This window comes from Phocoena phocoena, chromosome 6 (assembly GCF_963924675.1).
Source record: "Phocoena phocoena chromosome 6, mPhoPho1.1, whole genome shotgun sequence".
Classification (NCBI taxonomy): Eukaryota; Metazoa; Chordata; class Mammalia; order Artiodactyla; family Phocoenidae; genus Phocoena; species Phocoena phocoena.
In genome coordinates this window covers 50,848,045-50,874,067 of record NC_089224.1, presented here as the reverse complement: position 1 = coordinate 50,874,067, position 26,023 = coordinate 50,848,045, and the positions used below count along the sequence as shown (strand labels likewise).

The window sequence follows — 26,023 nt, the reverse complement described above, 5'->3', positions numbered from 1 at the left end:
TAGAAATACAAAATAGTAATAGCAACGAACACCCTGTAAATAAAACTGGTAAAAATGCAAAGAAATTTATACATATTGAAAGTGAAATGTCTCATTTACTGCATAACTAATTTTACTCACATGTCACTCTCCGAAGGACAGGGCTGTTTTACCATTTTGGGTCTGCCTCTTGGTTTTGGAATCTTGACTTCTGTAGCTGACATTCACAGGAAAAAAAATTTTGTAACTACCAGCTTTCCCGTTAAGATGTAGATCTCACATATAAAAGTTACAAATGATATATACTAAGAATATTAGTTTATTAACAGATAACAATTACTTTAGGTTTTAAAAATCATATCCCCTCCAGTGGTTCAAATGAGTTAACAGCAGAAAATTTACAGAGGTGAATCAAGAGTATTTTCAATCTGTCCTTAGTATGGCTGAGGGCTTAAAAGAACATCCCTCATTGTTGTTTAATAGGAATGTCACAAAATTCAACTTTACAGTAGATAGCAGCACTTATATTCAGATACATATTACAGTATTATTTGTATATGTATGCTCACATATTTGAAAATTTGTTATCAGAATTCATTGAATTTTCTAACAACACCATTAATGTGATCCATTACACTATTAAATTCCAAAGTAAAAATTAGGTAAATTGTTTTTTTTTCTTTTTGGGTATTACTCATTTTATCCTGTTTCATTAAGAATCCTATGTTATGGGACTTCACTTCCCTGGTGGTCCAGTGGTAAAGAATCCGCCTGCCAATGCAGGGGATGCGGGTTCGATCCCCAGTCAGGGAACTAAGGTCCCACATGCTGCGGGGCAACTAAACCTGCGTGCCTCAACTACTGAGCTAGCACACCTCAACAAGAGAGCCCACGTGCTGCAAACTATAGAGCCCAGGAGCCCTGGAGCCTGCATGCCACAGCTAGAGAGAGAAAACCCGCACACCACAACTAGAGAGAAGCCCGTGTGTCGAACTAAGACCAGACGCAGCCAAAAAAAAGAAAGAAAACAGAATCCTATGTTATGAAGTAGAAAAAAAAATTGGCTCTATCTTGGCTAATATTCTTTGTTTTACTTTGTATTAGAGACAGATCCTTCCAAGCTATTTCCTATTTGCCAAATTAGTAAAATACTTTAAATAGGCAGTGCTGAAGACATCTGCATATTGTACAGGCCCTAATAAAGAAAGAATGCAATAATTTAATAGCTTTGATTATTCAAATGCTGTTTTTCTCTTGTTTTCATTATGATTCCATTTGGAAAGCTTAATATTTCTAAAGTAAGAGGTAAAATAAACCCATCATTCATGGATTTTAAATCTCACCACGGCCTCATTTGCTGCTATTAAAGGAAAATGTAATGGGGATAAAACAGAAAATGAAAAAGTCTCAAGCAGTTATTTCAAATTTAAATACTTTATTACAAAGAGCAGAAACCTTAATGTTTATCTCCTTTGGAATTTATATATTACACATAACCAAGTACCTATTCCCCTATTCCAAAGTAGCTGAGGTACAACACTTTAATGGATTAGAATATTAATCACAAGCCAGCTATTTAAACATTAATAATCCTACCTGCAGGTCGTCCTCTTTTAGGACTCACTTTTAGATTAACAGATGCTGTTGCTGTAGTCACTACTCCTGCCTCCTCGGTTTCTACTTGTTTTTCTGCCTGAATCACAAAGATTTAAATTAACTTATTTAGCACATAGTAGGAATTCCAAATTTAGTTCAATGGCAAAAACGTGCCACTACAGGATAACAAGTTCAAATACAAGCATAATATATATTGATCTTCATTATTTTTCAACAGTTAACTCATCAGAGTGATATCCTCAAATTTAGCTTATAATTCTAGTAATTCTAGGAAACAAAAACTCACTTTTTAGATATTCTCAACCTAAAAAAGTCATTTATAAAAATAAAATGAATATTCTTGATGCAAAATGTTAAAGTATAATGTAATTACAGTGTAATACCCACACACACTGCTTATAAACGTACTTTCATTGAGTATCTCAAAATGCTAACACTTTATATTGCGTACTTAGGATGTACAACCTAAATTAATGTTAGAAAAGGCAAGAAATTCAGTTGCTGATATTTCCATTCTTTAACTTTGTTAATGTACATGTTTTATTTTTGAACTGAGACATCTGCTGTTCTTCCCTAGGAGTTATTCTGATTTTCCATAAAGAAGGATTTACTACTGTAAAGAAATCGCAATGACCCTTTGCAAACTATAATGCCCCAGGGTAATGAGACAATAGCCCCAAACGAGAATCAGTTTAATCAATTCAAGCATTAGAGTACAACAAAGGTTAATAACCACCAATTAGAAAGGAAATGCAAACATAACATCATAATCGAAAAGAGAGAAAACAGGGCTTCCCTGGTGGTACAGTGGTTGAGAATCTGCCTGCTAATGCAGGGGACACAGGTTCGACCCCTGGTCTGGGAGGATCCCACATGCCGCGGAGTAACTAGGCCTGTGAGCCATAACTACTGAGCCTGCGCGTCTGCGTCTGGATCCTGTGCTCCGTAACAAGAGAGGCTGCGATAGTGAGAGGCCCGCGCACCGCGATGAAGAATGGCCCCCGCTTGCCACAACTAGAAAAAGCCCTCGCACAGAAACAAAGACCCAACACAGCAAAAATAAATAAATTAATTAATAAACTCCTACCCCCAACATCTAAAAAAAAAAAGAAGGGAAAATAAATAGCAAAGAGAAGAATGGGAGGACTACTATGAGCTGCTCCCCCACCCCCAATTATTTAGAATTCAGCCTGAACTACCTCAATAAAAATAAAGGCAATAAAGCATCATGCCAAAACTTGCATAATCCAACCTTACTGATAAAAATTTTTTTTAATCTTTTAATCAACAATCTGATTTGTAAACACTTAAGAGGTAATGCCCAATTTTGGTAAGAATGTGGAGAATTACTCATATATTGATTAATGGTGATCAAATCAAACTGGTAATACATTTCTGATCATTATATCAGCAATACAGAATATGCAAATCTGACTCAGCAGTCCCACTTCTGAGCATTTATCCATTTCTTTCTTAGTTTTTAAACATTATTTTTGCCTTTGTAATTGCAATATAATAATGTATATTCAAAGCATTATTAAAAGTCAAGAAACTCATCTAAGGTAACCCTTGAATTGTTCTCAAGGAACATTACAAAAATTGCTTCCAAAACATTAGCTCAAGTTGTATTTCTAGGAACTTGCAGACTACCTACCACCCCCCACCCCAATCCTGATTTGATGATAGCTCTGGAGTAGGGAGCCGGGCATCTGTTTTTATACCAAAGGTTGAGAACCCAAGACTGTATGAGAGCTCTTCTATTGAGTTAGGAGGGTGAGCAGTTAAGAGGGCAAAAGTTCTCCAAAATTCAGATCAAACTGATGAACTCTTCAGTGCAAAAAAATCCCCTCTTCAATTACACTTTCAATTTTTGGAAATAAATCATGACGTCGCCTAAGAATTACAGGTAGGAATCTTTATGAGATACCAATAAGAGGTAACAAGGTCATCAATAACTAATGCCATAAATAAACACTATACAAAGCAAAAATACAGCCCTTCCATAGACATATATTCTTGACTATTACAGCAAAATCATGCAAGTCAAAACCATTCCTCGTGAAAATATTAACTCAAAGAAATATTTTATCTAGAGAAAGGACTATTAAGTTATCTCATATATTTAAATATCTCAAATGCAAATATTGACTCTAGATTAACTTCTTCCATATTTTACTTTATCTCACTGAGACCTCTAAGCCTTTGACAAATTTTCTCCCCATCTGTTACCCCACTTTCTAGCTCTACTCCCTTCGTGACTTTACATAAAGTCCCCCCCATCCCTCAAAACCCTCATGGAACTACTATTCATCTGCATTCTCGTTTGGCTGCACCTGTCCCGCAAATCTCCAACAGAGAGTTACTATAAAACTCTACCTTCCCTGCTCTATTATTCCCTGCTGCTGAGCCCTGCTGAAAAAACTATACAAACATGCATTCATTTTATGCAACTTCATTTGTGATCTCAAAGCCATCCATTAATCCTTTACCCTGTCTTTTGTCATGCCCTTTCCTTCTCTCTCTAGCATAAACTTTCAATCCTTTCTTTCTGCCTTACACCACACATGCAGTCTCGCTTTGAATTTGGTGAGGGAGAAGGGAGAGACTGAGGCCAGCAGAAAGGGATTCCCTTAATTTCCAAGTCTCCCTAGAAGTTTGTAATAGTCTTGCCCATCCTTCCCTTCACTGTGAAAAAAGGTGAAATGTCCATCTCTTTCCCATCAAGTCAATTCCCTCAAATGTGTCCTCCCTTTTCTCTCACCCAGCATTATTCTTAACTTACAGTAATTTTATACTCTTTCCACATCTTTGATCTTTCCTGGTTTCGCAAAGAAAAAGTGTTAAAGCCTCTATCGTATTTTTCCACTTTTAACACCCTCCCTTAACCATGCAAATCCTTGTTGTTGCATTCTCTCTCCTCCCCTTCAAAGATTTCAAAAGCACAGTGTAATTTCAACATTAAACATTTTATTCTTTAACCTACTTCATCTGTTCTTACCATTTGACCTTAAGGTATCCTGGGGGATCCTAATTGTCAATTATTATTGGACCCCTTCTGCATCAGGATACTACTAACCACACCCTCATTCTTAAAATTCTCTCCTCCCTTGTTCAGCTTGATATCCTCTCTTAGATTTTTCTCCTGACAGTTCATTCTCAGCCATAATTTTACAAGGCAGCCTTTTCATCGCCATTATAATCTCTCAGGATTCTGGTTTTCTGCGTTCTTCTCAATAAACGTTCTCCCTTGACTACCTATCTAAATCCTATCTTTATGTCAGAGACTGCAACTGTAACTTCTACCTTTCCCCCCTTTGGTGTCAGAGAAATATGTATCTTCAGTCTAATTCTCAAAGGTGTTTCACATTCTCCTCCTCATGCCTCTGCTACCAAAACATCTCCTGCATTCTCAGTGTATAATCCAGTCATCCAAGCCAACACCCTGAGTCATCCTAGATACCTCCCCCTCACTTCACACCCACTTCCAATCAACTATTAACTTTACCTCCTTAGGTGCTCTTAAAATTCTCTCATCTACACCACTAAAATGTCATGCTAACTCTTTACAAAGGCCTTTCATAATTTAGTTATCAAGTCCCAATCATAACTCCCCATTTTAATTCTCTTGTTTTATGTATTTATTGTCTGTCTCAACGAAAATATAAGTTCAGTAAGTACAGAGACCTTATCTTCCTTATTTGCTGCTGATTTTCTGTCTGCGCCAGTGAAGTGAGGACCAAAATTCTGAATGAATTTATCAGTGAACTGGTCTCACTGCTCCAGTCCAATCCCCATCATTCACACTGCTTTAAAAAGAGAAGTACCTGAAATTTAAAATGATTCAATGGCTTCCCACCCCTTCTCCAAGTTCTTCAGGGTAACACATTGGGGTTTTTTGTACTTGTTTCCCTCAAACTTTATGGCCTGATAATACTGAAATGCAATACTGGAAATGGCTTGAAGCAAAATTCTCCCTATGCCCCTGTAATTGCCTCACATGCTCCTCTCCTCCTCCTTCATCTGCCTGACTAAAATTCTGCCTATCTTTTAAAATCTTGTTAAAGTTATCATAGCCCCTTCACACACACCCCACAGGGAATAGAAAGCCACTGTAATTATTTGTTTTCATTTTACTTCCTTACAAGACACTGAACTCAGAATACTACAAAAAAAAAATTTTTTTAAAGACTGAACTCTTGTTTTCTTTGTAGCTTTGTCATATAATAACAGTCTGAGACATAAATAGGTCAGAAAAAGGTGTGATGAACAAAACTTCACATAGGGAAGAAGAAACACTAATTAAAAGCATAAGAGGTACTTTGTCCTAAACTGTCACATACTCTCATTTCATGCAACAATGCTGTAAAGTAATAACAACATAATAATGGACACTTAAAAAGCACTATGTACCAGGATTTATTATAAATATTTTACATGTATTAACTCATTAATTCTCTCAACAGTCTTATGAGTATATGTATTATCCATTTTATAGAGAAAACTTGGGACAGCATCATTAAAAGGAATGAAAATTGGTGCGTTTTATTTTGTATACCATTCAACTTAAGGGTGCTGTATCACTAAGAAAAGAAACATAGCTTTGATAAGTGAACAACATAACCTATCCTTTAAAAAAATTAAAGGACTTAGAGTGAAGGGCTAAGTCTAAATTAAATGGTACCGTTTCATTATCTACACTCCCTCAATCCAACTAAAATAAAAATTCTTTTAAGATCTCTGTGGTTAAGCAGTAGAATTACCTTTCTCTTTCTCCCTCTTCTGGCAGCTTTTGGAGTGCTTATGTCAACTGCTTTAGTCACATCCTTAAAAAAAAAAAAAACACAACAGATGAAATTGGTAATTATGCCACGACTGAAAGAAAATTTCTTAAATTAAAAATCACAAGCAGGTTTCACTAAAAGTACTATGGAAACTTGTTTTGCTTCTCTGACCTTTGAAATTATAAACATTAAAAGTCTCAACATTAATTCATTATAAAGTGGAAGTAATCACCAGTATATTCACCTAAAAAAAAAAAATGCTTTCCTCTGTCAGATCAAATATAAAAGTCACACTTGCTCGTACACTGGGAGGTTGGTCTATTTAAATTTACAAAACACTCTTTCTACAGTAGAATCCTCAGTTTTAGGATTGTGAATGTTAAGAGGGTTGGGACTCTGGAGATCAAGTAACAACTTCATGAAGCCTAGAAAGGCTAAATGAGTATCCCCACTCAGATAATCAAATACAGAGTTGGAAATAAATCTAGGTTTTAAAAAATTCGGTTCAATATCCTTTCCCGTACATCCATCCAACAATACCTCACTTTAAAAATATTCCTAACAAACAGTAAGTGACTCTCCCAGTTGTACCTCATATTTTGCACAGCAAAGTAACTTCAAATAAAAATATCCATGCATCTTAAAGATGCAAAAATTATTTTACAATACTATATTTAATATTTACACAAGGAAATAAGCCTTTAATATTTTCCCATTCATTACTCAACTACTTTAAAGATTGCTCTCTACTGTGCCACAATCAACTCATTTTACAATTCTTCCTTGCAACAAAATGGGTTTAGAATGCAAGAGAAATTAAACACACCTCGTTGCTGGCTTTTTCTTCATGGTCAGTATCTTCCTTTGAAACACTAGTTTCTTTTTCTTCAACTTCAACATCAGATGACGCATTTGATTGTTTAGTTGATGCCTATAAACAATCAAGTCTATTAGTTTCACAAAATAATATTTTACGCCAACTTTAAAATTTTGTACCCATGAAAAATCAAAGCCTGTTTGTAAGAAAGCTAGAAAAGTACCCTCATTTCTGTTGCACAGGATACTTTTAATATACACAATTTTGAAAAGTTTTAAATGCTACTATTTTATTTAGGAAAGTCTTACATGGAACTATATTCCTGCAATTGATGCATACAATCTCAGCAGATAAAACGGTGAGGCAGAAATTAAAAGTACAATTACAAAGAATACCATTCTGATGTTCTAACCAGCAAATGCCCAACAAGATACAATGTAAGGTGATTTAGAGGAGCACAGACCTACACTGTATTCAACTATTGAAATATTCTGGATAAAGAAGCTAATCTATGTACTCTAAGACGAACAGCCTTAACAAAGGATATATATATCACAACTTTAAGGACTCTTATTGATCTGTATCTCAAACTTAGTTTATTTAAAATGCAGATTCCTGAGACCCAAACTTAAATGAATTCTGATTTAACAGACACTGAGTGGGAGAGTCCAGTAATCATTAAATTTTAAAAATATCCCCATATGAGAGATACTTAAGCATGTAACCTAGGGTCCCTAGATTTTCATAAAACTAACCAAAACGATGAATACCAGAGGCAACACAGTATACATTGGGAAGTGAGGGTAAAGCTCCCAATCTACAAGATGAAGGGACTGCAATCCAAACTGTGCACCTTTCTAGCTATTTCCTTTGGCAAGTCTTTAAACTGTAAACCCATTTCCTTTTCTGTAAAAAAAAAAAGGCAATGCTGATAACCCACAAATTATAAAGGTATATAAAAAATGTAAAAATGTGCCCAAAATTACTTATAGCACGATAGAAATATTTATAAATTATGATGGCCAAATTTTTTTTTGTTGTTTCTTTTGTATAGGCTTGGGCATCAATGCTTGCACCAAACCACAGGAATGTGCCACTGGGGATGTCTGGGCTGGGAACACAGAGTACATCACACCACCATAATCATTCATACTTTTGTTAAGAACAGAAAATTGTTGGGTTTTATGCACACAACCAACGAAAAATTTCACTGTGAAATGGAAAATTCCAAGTATGTACTGTGAAAACTACCTGGAGATTAAGTAGGTAGATAGGAACAAAGGATAAAGTGACTATGCTAGGCAATCTGGAGGATGAAAACGACCTTGAAAGCACAATCATAGGATGTATGATCCAAGTTAAGTTACAAAATGTTATTTTCAGGAAACAATCAACTCAGTCTCCTTGGACTCCCAAGGCAATAAGGATGGGAAACCATTCATCCATTCTTACATTTGTGCAACATTTAGTGGGTAACTATTCCTTCCACACGTGTAAGAATGCCAGCACACAGGACACATACAACTTCCTTGTTTATGGAACTAATAAGCCTGTGGCAGTCAACACAAGTACAGAAGCAATTATGATGTGATATGATGAATACTGTAACAAATAACTTTTGGGTGGATAATGAAGGCACTTAGGATCATCTAATGCAGCCCTGGAACATCAATGAAAGATTTCAATGTTCCAGACAGAACAGCATCTGAAGAGTTCTCAAACACGAGAAAAAAGCATGGTACATGCAAAGAACTAAAAATTATATAGATTTAAAGGTAGAAAGTTGCAAAATTTTCAGTGTGTTATTTCCTTCTTTAGGTTTACTCATTCCTTCTTTAGGTTTACTTTTTACTAATTCAAGTCTGGAGACATACACACACACACACACACACACACACACACACACAGAATAAAGAAAGTTTAAAGGTTGCTCTTCTAGAAACCAAAAATAAGTATAATTTGCATAGTGCTATAAGTATTTTTGTCACATATTTAATTTAACCCACATGAAGTTCATATTCTAATAAATTTTATGGATTTAGAAATTAAAATGAGAAAAAAACACACCCTTCAAGTTATTAAACCTGAATTTAAGGAAACAGTACATGTGACTTTAAATTCAATACATTAAATAAACCCTCAATCAGGATTTAAACAACTGAGTGTTTCCCAGTTTTCTGAGATCTATTTGACCACGAAGGCAAGAATTTCATCAGTTATCTAGATACAAAAGTCCAAGGTTCAACCTCATAAATAAGAACAATTTAATCTGAAATTTATAAGGCTCTTCAATCATTTTCTTGTAGCTAGAATAGTGATTATTCTCCAAAACTGAGTAAATAATACTAAACTAAATTTTACGTAATATGACGCACCTGTTGACTTGAAAATTTCACTTTCGGATTGTTATCTATCTCCCATAAACCTTCATTAAAGCCTTTTCGTTTATTTGGTTTGCCGTACTTTTCCTTATTTTCTGAGTAAGGAAATATGTCCTTTGGGCCTAAAAAAGCACTAAAACAGGAGGGGGGGGGAAATGTGAGTGTAAAGCAATCTCAAATATAAGTGATTAAATAGCACTACCCTATGAACGCAATTATCAAAAATTTTTAATCTAAAACGCATTAAAAATCATACATAAATTCAAGGTAGTCACAAATACTATTTAATTCCAAATGCTTTTATTAAATTCAGTCACAAACTCCTAGATCCACAATCCTAATTGAAAAAAACCACACAAATTGCACGACAATGTCAATGTCCTGAAAGCCACTAAACTGCACACTTAAAAATGGTAAAATGAAAAAAAAAAAAAATGGTAAATTTTGCTATAATTTTACAGATTTTACTATAAACATGCATAAAAATGAAAGAGTGTCACAAGACTGCATTAATCTATACATTTAAATGCATTCTAAATATAGTTTTACTACAAAGTAGTTTGGAATATACAACTCAAAACATTGTCAATAAGGTATATTATATGTATGTTTTAATATTTGTATATACATACATGTAGATTTTTAGAAAATAAGTATGTTAAGACTTTTACTTTATTCAATGAGGGAATCAGATGTTGTAACTGCTTTGTTCATTCATATATATATATATACACACACACACATATATATTAGAGTCAATTCTTGTATTCATGGTAATTATATTCTATAATGTCACCATGAACACTGAATTAAGGAATACTGTACCACTGCTCCAGGGTAAATACAGGGTAGGTTCCTCTGGTCACAACATTTTTTCAACCAATCAGTACATAACATTGTTTTATGTGTTTCTGTTTAAAGACACCTTATTTAATATACACTGGTAATTCATTAACACTGAACTCACAGCCAACAGCTTACATAACACATATTTTCTCCATAAGGCAAAGCACAGGCTTCTTGCACTTAGGAACACCAAATGGCACTTCAAGTACTACATTTGGGTGCTATTATAAACGGCAAAATGACCAAGAAAAAGCACAAAAATACAAAAGCCGTGGCACTACACAGACTGCAAAAAGGACACTTGTTTACAATATGAGAGCTGAAACAAGGTAAAGCATGGCCTTGGTTCAGCCTCAGCTACGAATGTGTGCATCAAGTTACTCAAATTTTTTGCCATTTCACACACAGACATGACCATGAAGGCACCACAGGTATTGATTTGGGATTATAAATACATTTTAGTGAGCAGACAAATTAATAAATATGGAACCCGTGAATGATGACAACTATTTTTTTTGTGTATATATACATATATATTTAGATATAATCCCCAAAACAGCCCCATTATATATCTCCCTATGTCAGTCAGTTCTGTAGAAGTCTGTCAATCCTATAAAGGTAGATGCAGAGAATGTACCAGTTTTTTGCTATAATGGCTGATATATATGTATTCTCCAAAGCAAGAGGAAAATCAAATTACTACTCATTTTCTCTAAAATATGCTACAATTTAAGATTATTAATTACTAATTATCTATCACAAATTCCGTATCTGCTGAAATTCTTTAAGAATTAGGGACCTAATGACTATAGCTCACATTCCAGTTTAGAATATTTTAAAAGGCTTTAAGATAAAATTTCAATAAAAAAGAGACTTAGGGCTCTACTTAAATATAATCAAATGCATATAAGTCAGCTTTATTATTTAAATTCTGCAATTTATAAATACTCAAAGTATCCATGTATTTTAACTGCACATCAGTTAAGGCACTTTTAAATCATCACTATCTCATTTGATCTAGAAATTCAGACTTACTAGGCATCATTCATTCCTACCCATAATCTAAAATTAGAAAATTTAACACATTTAGTTAAAACAGTAAAGCGATTCCTCCTGCATAATCAGCTTCAAATTCCAAGTAGATGACTCGAGTTAAAAACACCATCAAAAATAAAACATACTTGTAGTTAGAGCAAAGCAATTCTCTCTCCTAAAACCCCATAACTCATAAGGCTAAGGATGACAAGGGACATTATCAACAGGTTTGAAAGCTGGGAAGACTAAGAAAGTTGGATACGAAACAGCAATATAGAAGAAAGCGAGTCAGTACCCTAATTTATAGTTCAAAATCCCCAAAGGGTTCAAAACTGGTGGCATCAGAAACTTGAAGAAGTGGAAGGGACCTTAAATACTTAATAAAATTGCAGAAAAATGTCTTAAAACTTCAAACATGGGTCATTTTTAGATATGATTCTAAACCAAAAAGGTATTCAAAAGAGAAAACTGATTCTACCATGATGTTATTTAGCATATAAAGGTTTGACAGTTCAATTTATATAATTTTTCTTTCCCCAAAATAGGCAGTCCTCACTCTGTATGACAATGAGAGAACACAAAATTGACTGTGCAAGGCAATCTTACTGAACAATGGGAAAAATTACAATTGTTCCAAAACCTTCAAAAATTGTCAAAACACTAAATGCACTATTACTGACAGTGTGTAAGGAAATTTTAAATATAGTAAAACTAATACTAATTATTTAGTACACTGTAATTTAAAACATTAGAAACATTGAGATTAAAGTGTTTCCTGTCTTTGTAAAAAACTTAAGAATAGTTTTAACAGTGCTTGCCCCTTCTGATCACACAACTTATGACACGGAGTAAGCATATTTTCTATGCCTAAGGCAATGTGTCATACTCCTTTCTAAATCTGATCAGTTTCTAACATTTTGTCTTTTGTATTTTCAATGTTATGGCATATCTTTAATGCTTTTTGTTGGTGTCACTTCCTCTGAGACATCTTCATCCTTTTTATTACAACCACTTCCCTCATTTATGTTGATAAGCTTGCCTTCCCTAAGCTGCTCTGGCTGTGTATCTAGTCTCCCTATATACAGCACATCTACATTCACAAGGTTATTATTCACAAGGCTATTTATTCTATAACTGCATTTACATTCAATTCAAATTTCACTTCTGGCATTATCAGTTTCTTTGTTGGCCGATTCCCCATCTTATTTTTTCTTTAAATGTAACCTGGGTGGGTATTATCATTGAAAGACAAAGAGGCAACAACACTACTACACATTGTGCTATATATGCTTGAAGTGAGAAACAGATGCACACTGACCAATCACCAAGAAACTTCAAAAAAAAGTGACATGCTATACATCTGTTATTTACATCTTGATTTGTGGACTGAAGAACTAGCAACAAATTTTGTAGTCTACATAGTTACAGTTAGTATTCCAGAGTAAGTGAAATTTGAAACATTGTTGCGGGGACTGGCGCTGTTTACCTAAACCATGGTGACCAAAATTTAAACATACTAGAACTATGCAAAGCTAAGGAATGCCTGTATCCTTCTCTCCTCTTCATGCTTTGACTTTAAATTCTACTTTTATCAGACAGCAATGGTCCCATTCTTGCTTTCTTTGTGACATTATATTGTTACCTGGCCGTGACTTGTTTGAGCCTTGTCTCAGAAAATACGACAAAGGTAGTTTAATAGGATTAATCCAATCAAAAGATCTTAACAGAGAATTCTATTCGCATAGTGTAGTCACTTATATTTGGTCTTATACCACCTTGTTTTACATATACATTTTTATTACACTTGGTTAACCTTTATTCTTAATTTTGCAGAATAGGTTTTAAAAAACTTCTCTCCCTGCTCCTCCTCCAGTCAGGTTTTCAAGCACTACTTTCTATTATTTTACTATTATGTTCATATTATAAGTCATACTTAAATTTACATGTTTATCAATATACCAAAAATTAAATAACTATGCCATTCCAACTGAGAGAAGACCTTTGCAAATCTAAATAATTCATGTTATATATAGATGGTTAAAAAAATATTCACACATGGGCTTCCCTGGTGGCGCAGTGGTTGAGGGTCCGCCTGCTGATGCAGGGGACACGGGTTCGTGCCCCGGTCCGGGAGGATTCCACGTGCCGCGGAGCAGCTGGGCCTGTGAGCTGTGGCCGCTGGGCCTGCGCGTCCGGAGCCTGTGCTCCGCGGCGGGAGAGGCCACAGCAGTGAGAGGCCCGCGTACCGCAAACAAAATCAAAAACATTTTGCTAAGTTAAAAGAAAAAAAGGTCATTAAAGACCTCATATTGTATAGTTCAATTTATATGAAATGCTCAGAACAGGCAGTGATTAGTGGTTCCGTATGGCAAGACAGGAGGGAGAAAGGAGAAATGCAAAGTATCTGCTAATGCATACAGGGTCTGTATTTGGGGTGATGGAGATGTTCTAAAACTGTGCTAATGTCTACACTACTCTCTGGATATACTAAGATCTACTGAATTGTACGTTTTAACTGGATTAATTGTTTGGGATATGAATTACATCTCAATAAAGCTGTTAAAATATTTTTCAGTGAATACCACATCCCATCAAAGAAAACAAAAATGATCCAGAATTTTACCAATTACAGATAGCCACTGGTTTCACCCACTTGTTTGTTGCATATATACAGATATAAACATGTCATTTTAATGGATATGATACATACTCATCCATAAATACTTTCTCAAATTATAATGAACATCTCTTCATGTCAACAATTACTTAACAGCTAAATACTATTTCATTGAATAGCTTTCCCAAAATTTATCTATTGTTGGACCATTTTCTGTATCAAATTTTCTATTATAAAATGCAGCTACAGTAAATAATGTATTGCTCAATCTTTTCACGTATCTTCCTAATAAATTCTAAGTAGAACTGCTGGCTCAAATGATATGCTCAAGACTACAGAGCTCCTTAATGAGACTCAAAAAACTATGGTGGATGAAAAAAGAATCCTCTCATGTTGTCACCACAAAAAAAGAAATGACTAATTAAGGGACCTAATGGAAATGTTACCTAATGCTATGGTGGCAGGTAATCATATTGCAATATATAAATGTATCAAATCATGGTGGTAATACTCCAATATATAAATGTATCAAAATCAACACACCTTAAACTTATACAATATATATCAATTACATTTCAATTAAAAAAAAGAAGAAAACACATACACACACAAAGAATCCTCCCCAGGGATGCAATCCCACAGGTTTGGTACACAGGGCTTAGATTAGTTTTTAAACAGCCAGCACTAGTTCCCAAGGGCACAACCTTATGTGGCTGTGGCTCTGATTCATTCTTCAAAGCATTCCATTTTTAAATGACATATAAATCTCAAAAAAAATATACTAAGACAGTAACAGGTTTAGGGATTGTTTCTAAAAAATAGTAGTAAAAATGACTGTTTCCTTTGTAGAGAACTCTTTTAACATTGTTTTTAAAATTTTTACAATGAAAAGATATACATTAATTCAAAGCGTATTACCCACCAAATTCCAGAGCTGAAAGGAACACTTGGGGATCACCAAGATCCTCCTTTTAAAGATTAGAAAACTGAAGGCCAGAAAGATTAACTGATGCAGGCAAGGTTATCTAGCTATTAAACAGCATAGCCTCCACTCTGTACAGTGTTCCCTTAAAAAGGTTTCAGGGTTTCCTATAACCACTGTAATATAGTCTTTGAAATATCTACTAATAAACTATTGATGTTACATCCCTATACGTATGAACTCATTCCAAATACCAATGTCAAAGCCCACAAGGATCAAAGCTCATGTAAAATGTCCTAAGAAAATAGCAAATCATTAACTACAGTACTAATGTTATAATTGTGAAGCAACTTAAAGCCTGCAAGTGTGTTTCCTAAGTGGCGTATGCCTGAAGACCGTAAGTGTGTTCCTGTGTATCCCAATTTTCACAGAATGTAAGTAAACAGAAAAGCAGTTCTCTCTCTAAAGTCACTTTTTGGAAACAATGTACATACCCATGAAAACATACACATAATGTCTCACAAAACTCAGTTATCACACACCTAGAACCTTTCCTTTAAAGCAAACCAAAGTTGCATATAAAAAATGGCATGCGAATGCTTATCAGAGCTAAAGACATGAAGCTCAAAACTCATTTAACTGTTGCCAAGTCATATTATAATACAGAAACGTCTACCTTTTAAAACATTGATTCTAACTTGCTGTTTCATCTCTATTATTATTAAATCACAAAATAGGAAACATACTGTTTTAAACTAGATTTTATAACAGCACACACTATTTTATAATAGAAGATGATGCAACAGACAACTGATACATCTACGTAATGTGCCATGAACCTGACAGTATAGAGATGAAAAAACAGTTCCTCTCATTATATAAGGCTCATAAGAAACCGTACAAGCCCCTCACCAACACATACAGCGATGTCTGTAGTACAGAAACTGTATAGAAAAACTAGTGTAGAAGAAAATAAAATCCTATCCTTATGATTCATTTCTTTATTCCTTTCTTGTGGACAGGTTATACAAAAAACCGACCAACAAGCAGTACCTCCCCCATTCACCTTCACTCCTAAAACTGTACATTAGGCAGGTTTTGAAACAGCCTGTGATGGATATTTTTAAGGTTCCTAGAACTGTGCATCTAACATCTTTGAATTAAGACAAGAGCAGTAAGGAGATAAAAGCGGCAAAAACACCATCTTCATTTAAAATTTTCTGACTTTAGAAAAATAAATAGACCTTAGATGAGAGTATTCCCTCAATTAGCAATGGTATTAGTCAGCAGAATTCAAACTGCACTGCAAACAATTTAATAAACACAAGTATTAGTCGTGAAAAAATAATATGCAACATTACCTTTAACTATTAATAGCTAACATATGCTTAGTGTTTAATACATGCCAAGCACTGTTCTAAGCATCTTTCATGTAGTATCTTGTTTGCACCTCAAATTCTGAGGTCGAGTATTTTATTATTCTCATTTTACAAGTAAGGAAGGGAAGGACACAAGGCTAGGTAACCTGCCATACAGCAGGTCATACAGCAGATATATGGCGGGATTCAAAGACAGCCTTATGATCAGTTGTCTTAAAAACTATACAAATGCTAGCTAATGGACAGCAAATTCATAATCCATAAATGATTTTATCTAGGTCACAAAGCTGTCTATCTCTCACCAAACATTTATTTAACAGCTACTATGTGCCAGGCACTTAAGCAAATGATGACAAACAAGATAGACAAGGTACCTGCTCTCCAAGCTTTTCACTTGTGGGTGAAGGAAAAGAAAAAAATTTCAGTCATCAGTGCAATGGAGAAAAAGCATAAAAAGGAGGATTTGAGCTAAGATCTAAATGACTGAAAATCTGAAGACATACCTTTCCCAACAGAGAAAACACCCAAGAAGGACTTGAGACAAGATGAAATATATTTGTGTAACAGTGAAAAAACGTGATGAGGTTGGAATGGTAAACACAGACTAGTTCATATAGGGTCTCATAAATAGCATCTGTCGACAAAACTTGGGAGTTTTGTCTGTAATAAGGCAGCCATTGACGGGTTTTGGACAGAGAAATGACATGATCTGACTGGAATATCAAGTTCACTTTGACTATACATTAAGAGTGAAAACTGAGACCAAGATAGGATTGGGGGTTTCCCTGGTGGCGCAGTGGTTAAGAATCTGCCTGCCAACGCAGGGGACATGGGCTCAAGCCCTGCCCCGGGAAGATCCCACATGCCGTGGAGCAACTAAGCCCGTGCACCACAAGTACTGAGCCTGCGCTCTAGAGCCCGCAAGCCACAACTACAGAAGCCCGCACGCCACAACTACAGAAGCCCGCGTGCCTAGAGCCTGTGCTCCGCCAACGAGAGAAGCCACTGCAATGAGAAGCCCGCGCACCACAATGAAGAGTAGCCCCCACTCGCCGCAACTAGAGAATGCCCGCGCACAGCAACAAAGACCCAATGCAGCCAAAAATAAATAAATAAATTTATTTTAAAAAAAAAAGATAGGAGTAGGACACTATTTCTAAAACTAACTGCAGTATGAACTTAAGTGGTAGTAGAAGAGATGGAAAAAAGATCAGAATGCACATTAAAGGAAAAGAACAAGACTTGCTGACTAGATGTGGGGAGGAAGGGAAAAGACTGCAATAGGAAATCAAGGATGACACCACGATTTTTGCCTCCAGCAAAGCACTGCATCCTTGTCTCATTTACTAAGAATCTGTTTTGAATATATTAGCTTTATGATACCTAGTAGACCATCACGTTTGGTATACATAAGGGCTCATTGTTATCTAATATTCAAAACTTGGCTGGATGAATTTACTGTGAAAGGTATAAAACACTATGAAAAGTCAGATGGTTGCAAGTCAGGAAAAGAATGCAATTACAAGAGGATTCTGCTCCAAATTAACAATTAAAAAACTTAATCTATAAATAAGCTATGAATAAATACAGTTTTCTAAATTGCCATTTCTTCTTCTATGTTCTTCCTTTCCCATCTCCCTAACTACAGGCTATTAGAAAAAACTCCCATTTAAACAAATTCCAAATTGAAAGGTTCACATAACTGCCCTCCCAACTTTTGAGGGAGGGGAAAGGCAAATAATCAGTGAGATCTAGTTCCTAAAAATCAACCTTAAATACCAAAAAGTTAAGTCAACAGACCAATAGATACAACAGCACCGCCTTTCCAAAGGTAATGGTGTACTTATGAGATCACTAAGGCACAAAAATTACAAGTGCATTTTGAAGTGAAAATTTACTATCATTAGCTTAATTTTTTTTTTAATTTATTTATTTTTTATTTTTGGCTGCACTGGGTTTCTGTTGCTGCACCCGGGTTTTTCTCTAGTTGAGGTGAGCAGGGGCTACTCTTTGCTGCGGTGCACTGGCTTCTCATTGCAGTGGCCTCCCTTGTCGCGGAGCGCCGGCTCTAGAGCGCAAGCTCAGTAGTTGTGGCTCACGGACTTAGTTGTTCCGTGGCATGTGGGATCTTCCCAGACCAGGGCTCGAACCTGTGTCCCCTGCATTGGCAGGCGGATTCTTAACCACTGTGCCACCAGGGAAGCCCCATAAGCTTAATTTTAAAGTTATACTTTAATTTCCTGAATATATTCTAATTCTTGAAAATTAGTAATTCACTGTCTTCATTAACCACTTAATACCACTGTTTTGTTATTAACCAAACAATGCTTATGAAAATTTAATTATTTGGTGTAGTCTGTTCTGATGTATATCACAGATATTTACAACATAAAAATCCTCATTTTTAAATGCTGGGGAAGGGATGATCATTCTTCTAAATTTAGCATAAAAATTAACTATGTGTTCTATGGTACTATAAGCATACATAAAAATTCTAGGGAACGTCTACTCACTTTACTCTGATAAAGTGTTCCCAAACTTCACAGGCACCAGAAAGGCTAGTTAGAACAGACTGCTGGGCCCCAAACCTCAGCTTCTGGTTCAAGTAAGGTCCAAGAATTTGCATACCTACTATCTGAAGTTCCCATGTGCTGTTCCCATGTGGGGTGCAGCTTGACCTGGTACCACACTTTGAAAACCCCTACTCAAATAGAGAGTACACAGTTTTTCATTAAAAGATACCTTTCTCTATTAAATTTATGGAAGAGTTTTAAACAGATTATCCCAGAGAATCAGAAACTCATCATTTTTTTTACAAATTGGAATTTTTATATTCAGAGAATATACCTGGATCCAACTCAAAGTAATTACGGTGAAGGCCAATACAATTCTGGACTCAAAATTATATTTTAAAGCAGATAATTACGTGGCATTGTACGATATCATTAATATGAATGGGGCAACTAGGCCCGTGAGCCACAACTACTGAGCCTGAGCGTCTGGAGCCTGTGCTCCGCAAAAAGAGGCCGCGATAGTGAGACGCCCGCGCACCGCGATGAAGGGTGGCCCCCGCTTGCCACAACTAGAGAAAGCCCTCACACAGAAACAAAGACCCAACACAACAAAAATAAATAAATTAATTAATATGAAGTGTCCAGAATTGGCAAAAATAGACAGTGAACTAGTGGGTATCCTGGGCTGGAGGGGGAGGGAATGAAGAGTGACTGCTAATGGTTATGGAAATAAATATACTAAAACCCACTGAATTATATACTTTAACAAGTGAACTTTATGATGTAAAGTACATATTAATAAAACTATTTCTTAAAATTATGTGCAAGTTCATACAGTAGCTAAGCAACATTAAACCAATGTTGCCACTGTACACATTCTAAGGAATACATAATTCTAATTAGAGCATCACCAGTTTTATTTCACCTGATCCCAGGTAAACAACTCTACTTTACCAAAATTATTGCAAATTCTAAACTTAAAGTTCAAAATCAACGAGGTTATATACAACTTGTAAGGCTATTAAAATACAGGCACATAGTATATTGTTTTTCAAAACTAATGAGATAGCCCCTGGAGTGATCCTCTGTACCCAGAAGTAACAGTTCAATATTCTATTGGAAATTTTTTTTTTTGCAATTTTTGAAAAATTAATTTGCTTCACCAAATCAGTTCTCTGCCCACAAATCCACCAGGGGCAGCAGAGCAGTAACAGTGGCTCTCAGGACCATATAAATACACACAGAAGGAACTATCCAGATTTCTTCTCACCTTTCCCACAATATACCATTTGTGTGCTAAAATCAAAGCCTAAAATAGGGTGCCAGGCTGTCATGAAAAGCACTAATTATACTAAATATGAATACTGAATGCCTTGTTAAAACTTCCCTTACATATTTTCACCCATCAGTTATTCTTCTGATTGATGAGAGGACAAATGTACATCTTTCTTTTATGATTAAGGACATCCATTTCAATAAAAGTTCAATCTACAGTGTCTGATTTTTCTACCATAAAAATAAATTTTAAAAGGAAACTTGAAGATTTTTTTTCCAAGTTCAAAGATGATTTTAACATCTCCTGTTACTTTATTTTCTCTCTGAATTAATCTCTACTTGTTTTTCATTATATGCCCAATGAACGTGCTAAATTAACTCTGATTTGCTTTTAGAGCTAAAAGGACTTACGTCTCATGAGTTCCAAAAAAGAAAATGGGTAGTTTGTTTGTGGGTGGTTTTACAGCTCCATCAGGAACTTCATCTACCTAAAAAAAGATCAGAAAAATTAAAATCTTTTAAATCATACGCACCTAAACACATCAGAATAAACTGAAAACAGGACATCCAAAAGGGATCTGCTATAAAATGGACCAGTTCTACAGGTCCACAATCCCTTACCTCCAGTTCTGAAACCCAAGAAGCTCTGAAAACCAATTATTTCTCTCAAAACTCATTTGGTAGCAAAACCTGGATTGACACTGAAGCTATTCCATCATTTCTTTTATCCACCTAGCATTTCTAGTGATGCTTCTCCACAGAAATATCGTGTTAGATTACCATGTGCCATCCCAGACCCTACTAGGAGCAAGATATATAGCATATGTACCATCATTACCTTTCTAAAATCCCGAAGTCCTGAATTTTTAAACACATCTGGCCCTAAGAATTCCAGATAAGAGAGTCTGAACCTATTCAAAAATTTTAAATTCTATTTCCGCAGGGAGGCTATCCAAATATAGGAAACATTAACAAGTTTAAAACAGTATTTCTCCAAGTCTGAAACACATATTCTGAAAAGATCTTAGACCTACATGGCTGAATCACATGAGGTTACCTGTTCCTTTTTCATTTCTCTTTTAATACTTTAATACTTCTAATTAAGGAAGGAAGAAAGTATCAGGTACTGTTATGTCTAACACATCTGTAATACTTGATACTTTCGCTTACCAGAGTTAAGGCCATCAGGCGGTAGTATCTGGCCAGAATTTAACATTTCTACTTCATTATTTATTTATTTAAACTTCATAATAATATTTCTATTTCAGAACTTTCATAATTTCAAAGACACTTTAATTTAAAAAATCAGCTGACTATTAAGAAGGGTACAGACCACCAGCAGACCTATGATGCTCCACATGCATTATCACGTTTAAGAAAAGACCATGAGGGTGATGTTGGCAATCTGAAGGTTTCAGACATCAATAAGAATCGTTAGCACCCAACACCCTTGGGAACTTAACTTCCCCACCTATATGAAGATTATACTTTCTTTTTGGCTTTGTGACAAATTGTTAAATTGTGAAAATCCTTAGAGGCCTTAAGATAAGGGATATATTTGTCACCTCAGCTCATATGCTTTCTGCCAGCAAACAGCTTTAAAAGTTTATGCAAATATCTAGCACCTAAAGAGTTTAATAAATGCTAGGCAATTTTTTAAAGTTGACTTTAAAAACAATTACTACTGGTACAGGATTACAAGAATGTGCAAGACTTAAAAAGTAATGAAGCCTGGGAAACACAGACAGAAAGCATTAAAATCAAAACTGGAACAATGATTGTCACCTTCACAGCTGAGACCTTAAATACATAATTAAACTCTCTAAAGCAAAGACTTAGAATTCATAAGATTGGAGAGAAGATAGAAAAAGGAACATAATTCTTAGACACAGACAATATCAAAACTAAGTTCAACTGCTTCTAAGAAAAAAAGGGGAAAAGGAAAGAGACTAAAATTTCCCATTTCAATCCAAATTAAAATGTTAAATATAGAATTTATTAAAGAAAGAAAGAAAATACCCTGGTCCTCCTAAGGCTACTCTAGGTTTGCTTTTATTAGCATTCTTAGTCACCTAACAGACTGAAGCATGTAGGGAAGATGATTTAGAGGAGTAGATAATTTTTAAAACATTTTCATTTGGTTTTTAACTGCACTGTCGCATAGAAATCTGAATAAAGATGTACCCCATATGCTCGGATTTTATAACACCTCAAAATAAATGATGCTAAAACCACAAAAAAGTATTTTGCAGGGGCCTTAAACCTGCTCAGTTTCCCTATGCTCTTTACTTAAACATGAAGTAAGGTGTTTTTTAGCGTATGATTTATGTACTAAGGATTGGGAGGGTGTGTAATAAGGAAATTCAGTTTGTATCTATTTCTCTGGAAAAGCTTACAAACTACCTGGAGGTCAAAGAATGCACATAAGAGTTAAAATAAAAGGTTATCACAAAGGAAATAAAGTATCAAATATACAGACGAATTATGATTAAGGATTATTTCAATAAGACTCCACTGAAAAGGTAGATTTAATAGACTAGGGAAAAAAAAAAATCTTTCCAGGCTGGGGAAGGAAACCAGTAAACCTGAGTCTGTGAAGAGCTGGATGGGAAAAATTAAGAATTTGTGAATATTTTATACTTGGATAGCACTCAGCAACTCACTCCATGATTCTCTGTAACCAATGGTTACTCTTCCTCCCAACTGACATAATTAAAACTACAGGATTTAATTATCTTTAAGAAATACAGTCCTCAATGAAGAGTAAATTAGTGGAAATTACAACTTTAGACTATGTCATGTTTATATTTAAGAAGGACCTTGAGCTTACTAATCTAATTGAGCTCAACATTTGCTAGGTTCTATCACTACCTTAGAACCTGAGTCCTACCATAACCTAAAAGATCTTTTTCTGAAAATTGTACTTAGATATTTTAGACAGTCTCAATTCCTAAATGTTACAAAAAACCCTCAGTCCTTAATCACCTCTCTGCACTACACGTGAACCCAGGAATATGGGTCTACTCCTTTTGCCTGTGGGAAACAATCAAAGAGGTAAAACTACTTCTTCAAGGTCATAAGGCAAACTTCACCAATAAAAACGTGAAAATAAACTTTCTAGACGTTCCGTGATGCTACCTTATTGTAAAATTTTCAAGAATATCCAGTCCTCTATCGTATTAAACAAGTCAATCCAGAAGGTCTCATCAACCATAAAACAGGAAAGAATACCTATGTTAATTTAATCACGTAGAACTCTTCAACACCCAATAGTTGGCATAGATTTCACTGGTATTTTGCATTTTACTCAAAGTTAAGAAAATGCCTGTTCCCTTAATTTTTAAACACAAAATCCATACTTATTTTCACCTACAATGGAACACTAATGGCATCACCTTGAAATAGTTCATATTAAGAAAACCTGCCAAAGTCTGTCAAAAACAAACCACAGGAAAATACCTAAGTATATATAAACACCTGAATTTTTAAATTACATGGAAGATTAGTGGGCAAAAAACTAAAATAAAAGGTCAGGTTACAAATGAGACTAAGTGAAAGCGAGGGAGAGAAAGGACACGAGAAAAAAAAATTAAGAGAAAAGGGTATAGGAAGTAGGCCTCTGGGGAATGTAGCACCGCTAAACGCGAAGGCTAAAAATCACTTACTCGAGCTGGCCAATGAGGGTAACCTTTCATCTTGGCGAAGATGAGGTCCCCAGGTTTGAAATCGCGAGTCATGTTTCGGGGGCGAGGCCGGGGGTCCGAGCACAGGGAGGAGGTGTGACGGTGCGGACTGCGAGGGGATGCGGGAAGGCGGACGGCAGCCGAGGCTCCCGCGGCGGCGGGAGGGGAGGATGCCTCGGGGTGTCCCGACGCGCCTGCGAGGGAGAGCATGGAGGGCGGTTAAAGCTCAGAAACCCGAAGGGAGGGGCCGTAAGGGAGGGACGGGGGAAGGGGAGGAGGAGGGGGAGGGGGTGGGGAGGGGGTGGGAGAGTGAGGGGAGAGCCGCCTCCCGCTCCTCCCGCGCGAGTGCGCGGCCTCCGCAGCCCGAGAGCTAGCCCTCCAGGCTTCGCAAGGTCCACCGCTCGACGACCGAAAAGACGCCACCACCTGAGGCAGAGATGCTTCTCAGCCCCGAATTCCCCTTTCTTCCGCCCCATCTTTCCTCTGGCTTTTTTCTCCCAAGCTTAAGCCCCAAGAGGGTGGGGGGTCGGGGGGAAGAAAAAGATGGCAAAAGGCAAGGGAACGTTCCCCTCCCATCCACACACGGCCTCTCCCCCAGCCTTCTTCCCTACGATCGCAGCCCCGGGCCGAACCTCTGCTCCCGGGCGGGCCGCGGCCACTTCCCCGCTACAGGCAGGAGTGAGGCCACCGGAGGGGGGGGGGCGGGGCGAGTCCCCGCCGCCCGCTCACCTGCCGGGGCCGCGGGCGCTGAGGCTGCGGTGGCGGGCCGGCCGCCTCTGCCCGCGTCCACGCAAGCCACCTGCGCCACCAGCTGCCGCAGAGGCGTCTCAACGTCTCCGAATAGCAACCGCGCCGCCGCTGCCGCCGCCGTCGCTGCGCTGCTCCCGCGCGGCTCCCGCTCGGCGCCCGCTAGCACTGGGGCGGGACCAACTGCTAGCCGACGGAGGGGGGATAACGCAACACCCGCCGAAGGTATGTGGCTTCGAAACGGGACTTCAGGAGATCCTAGATCCCCAAGTTCGCTTTTTCCTAACAGGTGCAGCCTGATGGAGAGAGATAAGAGTGAGAAGGAACAAAGAAGGGGGAGCAAACAGCTTGGCCCGCTGTGGCTCCCCCCTGCGGTTTGCGGAGTGGTCGGGCCCGGCCCGCCCCTGCTGGCTGCTCTGCGTGTGTGTATTTGTATGTGTACTGTATGTAAAAGGCGGGGAGGGAGGAAACGATTGTTGTGGACGGGGTTTGGGGGCGGGTATACGGGCCTCCAGCCCTTGGCTGTGTGTTGGAGAGAATCTGGCAGCCTAAGCTGCATGTTCTTGCATCGTTTCCCAGGGTGGAGAGGTTTTTAATGCTGCACTTGCGCGGTTTGCACCATCCAAAAAAGAACTGTACAAAAACCCATAGATGAAATCGGAGCATGAGGCGGTTGCACGGGTGTGCAGCTTGTAGGCCTCTTAAACCTTGCTGAAGGGGCCCTGCAGTCTCCTTTTCCTTGAAACTGTAATATGAGAAAGCCCCATTTATTTTCTTTTAAATTTAAAGCACCAAGAACTATTAAGAAATATGCAGTCCTGACGAATGCAAAACGTGCAGTATAGAAAACAATGATAGGAAAGCATAAGCCTTTTCGATAGGATGTGGGTTTGGGCCCATACTGTATTTTAAATGCATCTAAATTTTATTTCCCTAGTAGAATGGTAGCTTGTAGGTAGTACAGTGTTAAGTGCTGCTAAACCTCAAATGTTTATCTCTCAAAATAATCTTCAAGGGATTTCTAAAATTATTTTTTTATCCTGTAGCCAGTACATTTTTAAATGTGTTGGTAGTTATTAGTAGCCTTCTGATGTGAATTGATCCTTTAATATTTTTACTGTACCAGAATTACATCACCAGAATTGTCTTATTTAACCATTAACGTTCACCCAGTTTCCCAATAAATGTAGCAAAGAAAGCATTTTGAAAAGTAATAAAAGCTGATCTTAAATTGTGTTTCATCCTTCACTGAGTCCCCTCCCAAAGTACCTAGTGTGTCAAGCACTCTTATGTGCTAGGGATACAACCATGAACAGCAAGCACAGACACTTCCCATTTAAAACTGAACAAAAATATGAAAAAAGAAAAAAAATATAAAAATAAATAATAGTATGTAGCTCATACTCCTTTAAACGAAGGACTCACAAATAA

At 36.8% G+C, this 26,023-nt stretch overlaps 1 protein-coding gene across 3 annotated transcripts in view; it reads right to left on the bottom strand.

Moving 5' to 3' along the window:
• The window catches only part of PSIP1 (PC4 and SRSF1 interacting protein 1), a 38,037-nt gene extending 13,033 nt beyond the window's left edge, over window positions 1–25,004 (bottom strand). For 2 of the 3 annotated variants that reach the window (XM_065879831.1, XM_065879832.1), the window contains exons 1-8: window positions 24,575–25,004; window positions 23,828–24,039; window positions 20,574–20,650; window positions 9,570–9,708; window positions 7,204–7,308; window positions 6,357–6,419; window positions 1,576–1,672; window positions 121–196 (exon numbers count right to left, since the gene is read on the bottom strand). In XM_065879831.1, coding sequence (XP_065735903.1) covers window positions 121–196; window positions 1,576–1,672; window positions 6,357–6,419; window positions 7,204–7,308; window positions 9,570–9,708; window positions 20,574–20,650; window positions 23,828–23,899 — 629 coding nt within the window. In that variant the 5' untranslated portion in view covers window positions 23,900–24,039; window positions 24,575–25,004. Of the gene's footprint in view, window positions 1–120; window positions 197–1,575; window positions 1,673–6,356; window positions 6,420–7,203; window positions 7,309–9,569; window positions 9,709–20,573; window positions 20,651–23,827; window positions 24,040–24,574 lie in introns of those variants that run through there. The other variant, XM_065879833.1, reaches the window with a different exon arrangement.
• Window positions 25,005–26,023: the final 1,019 nt, after the last annotated feature.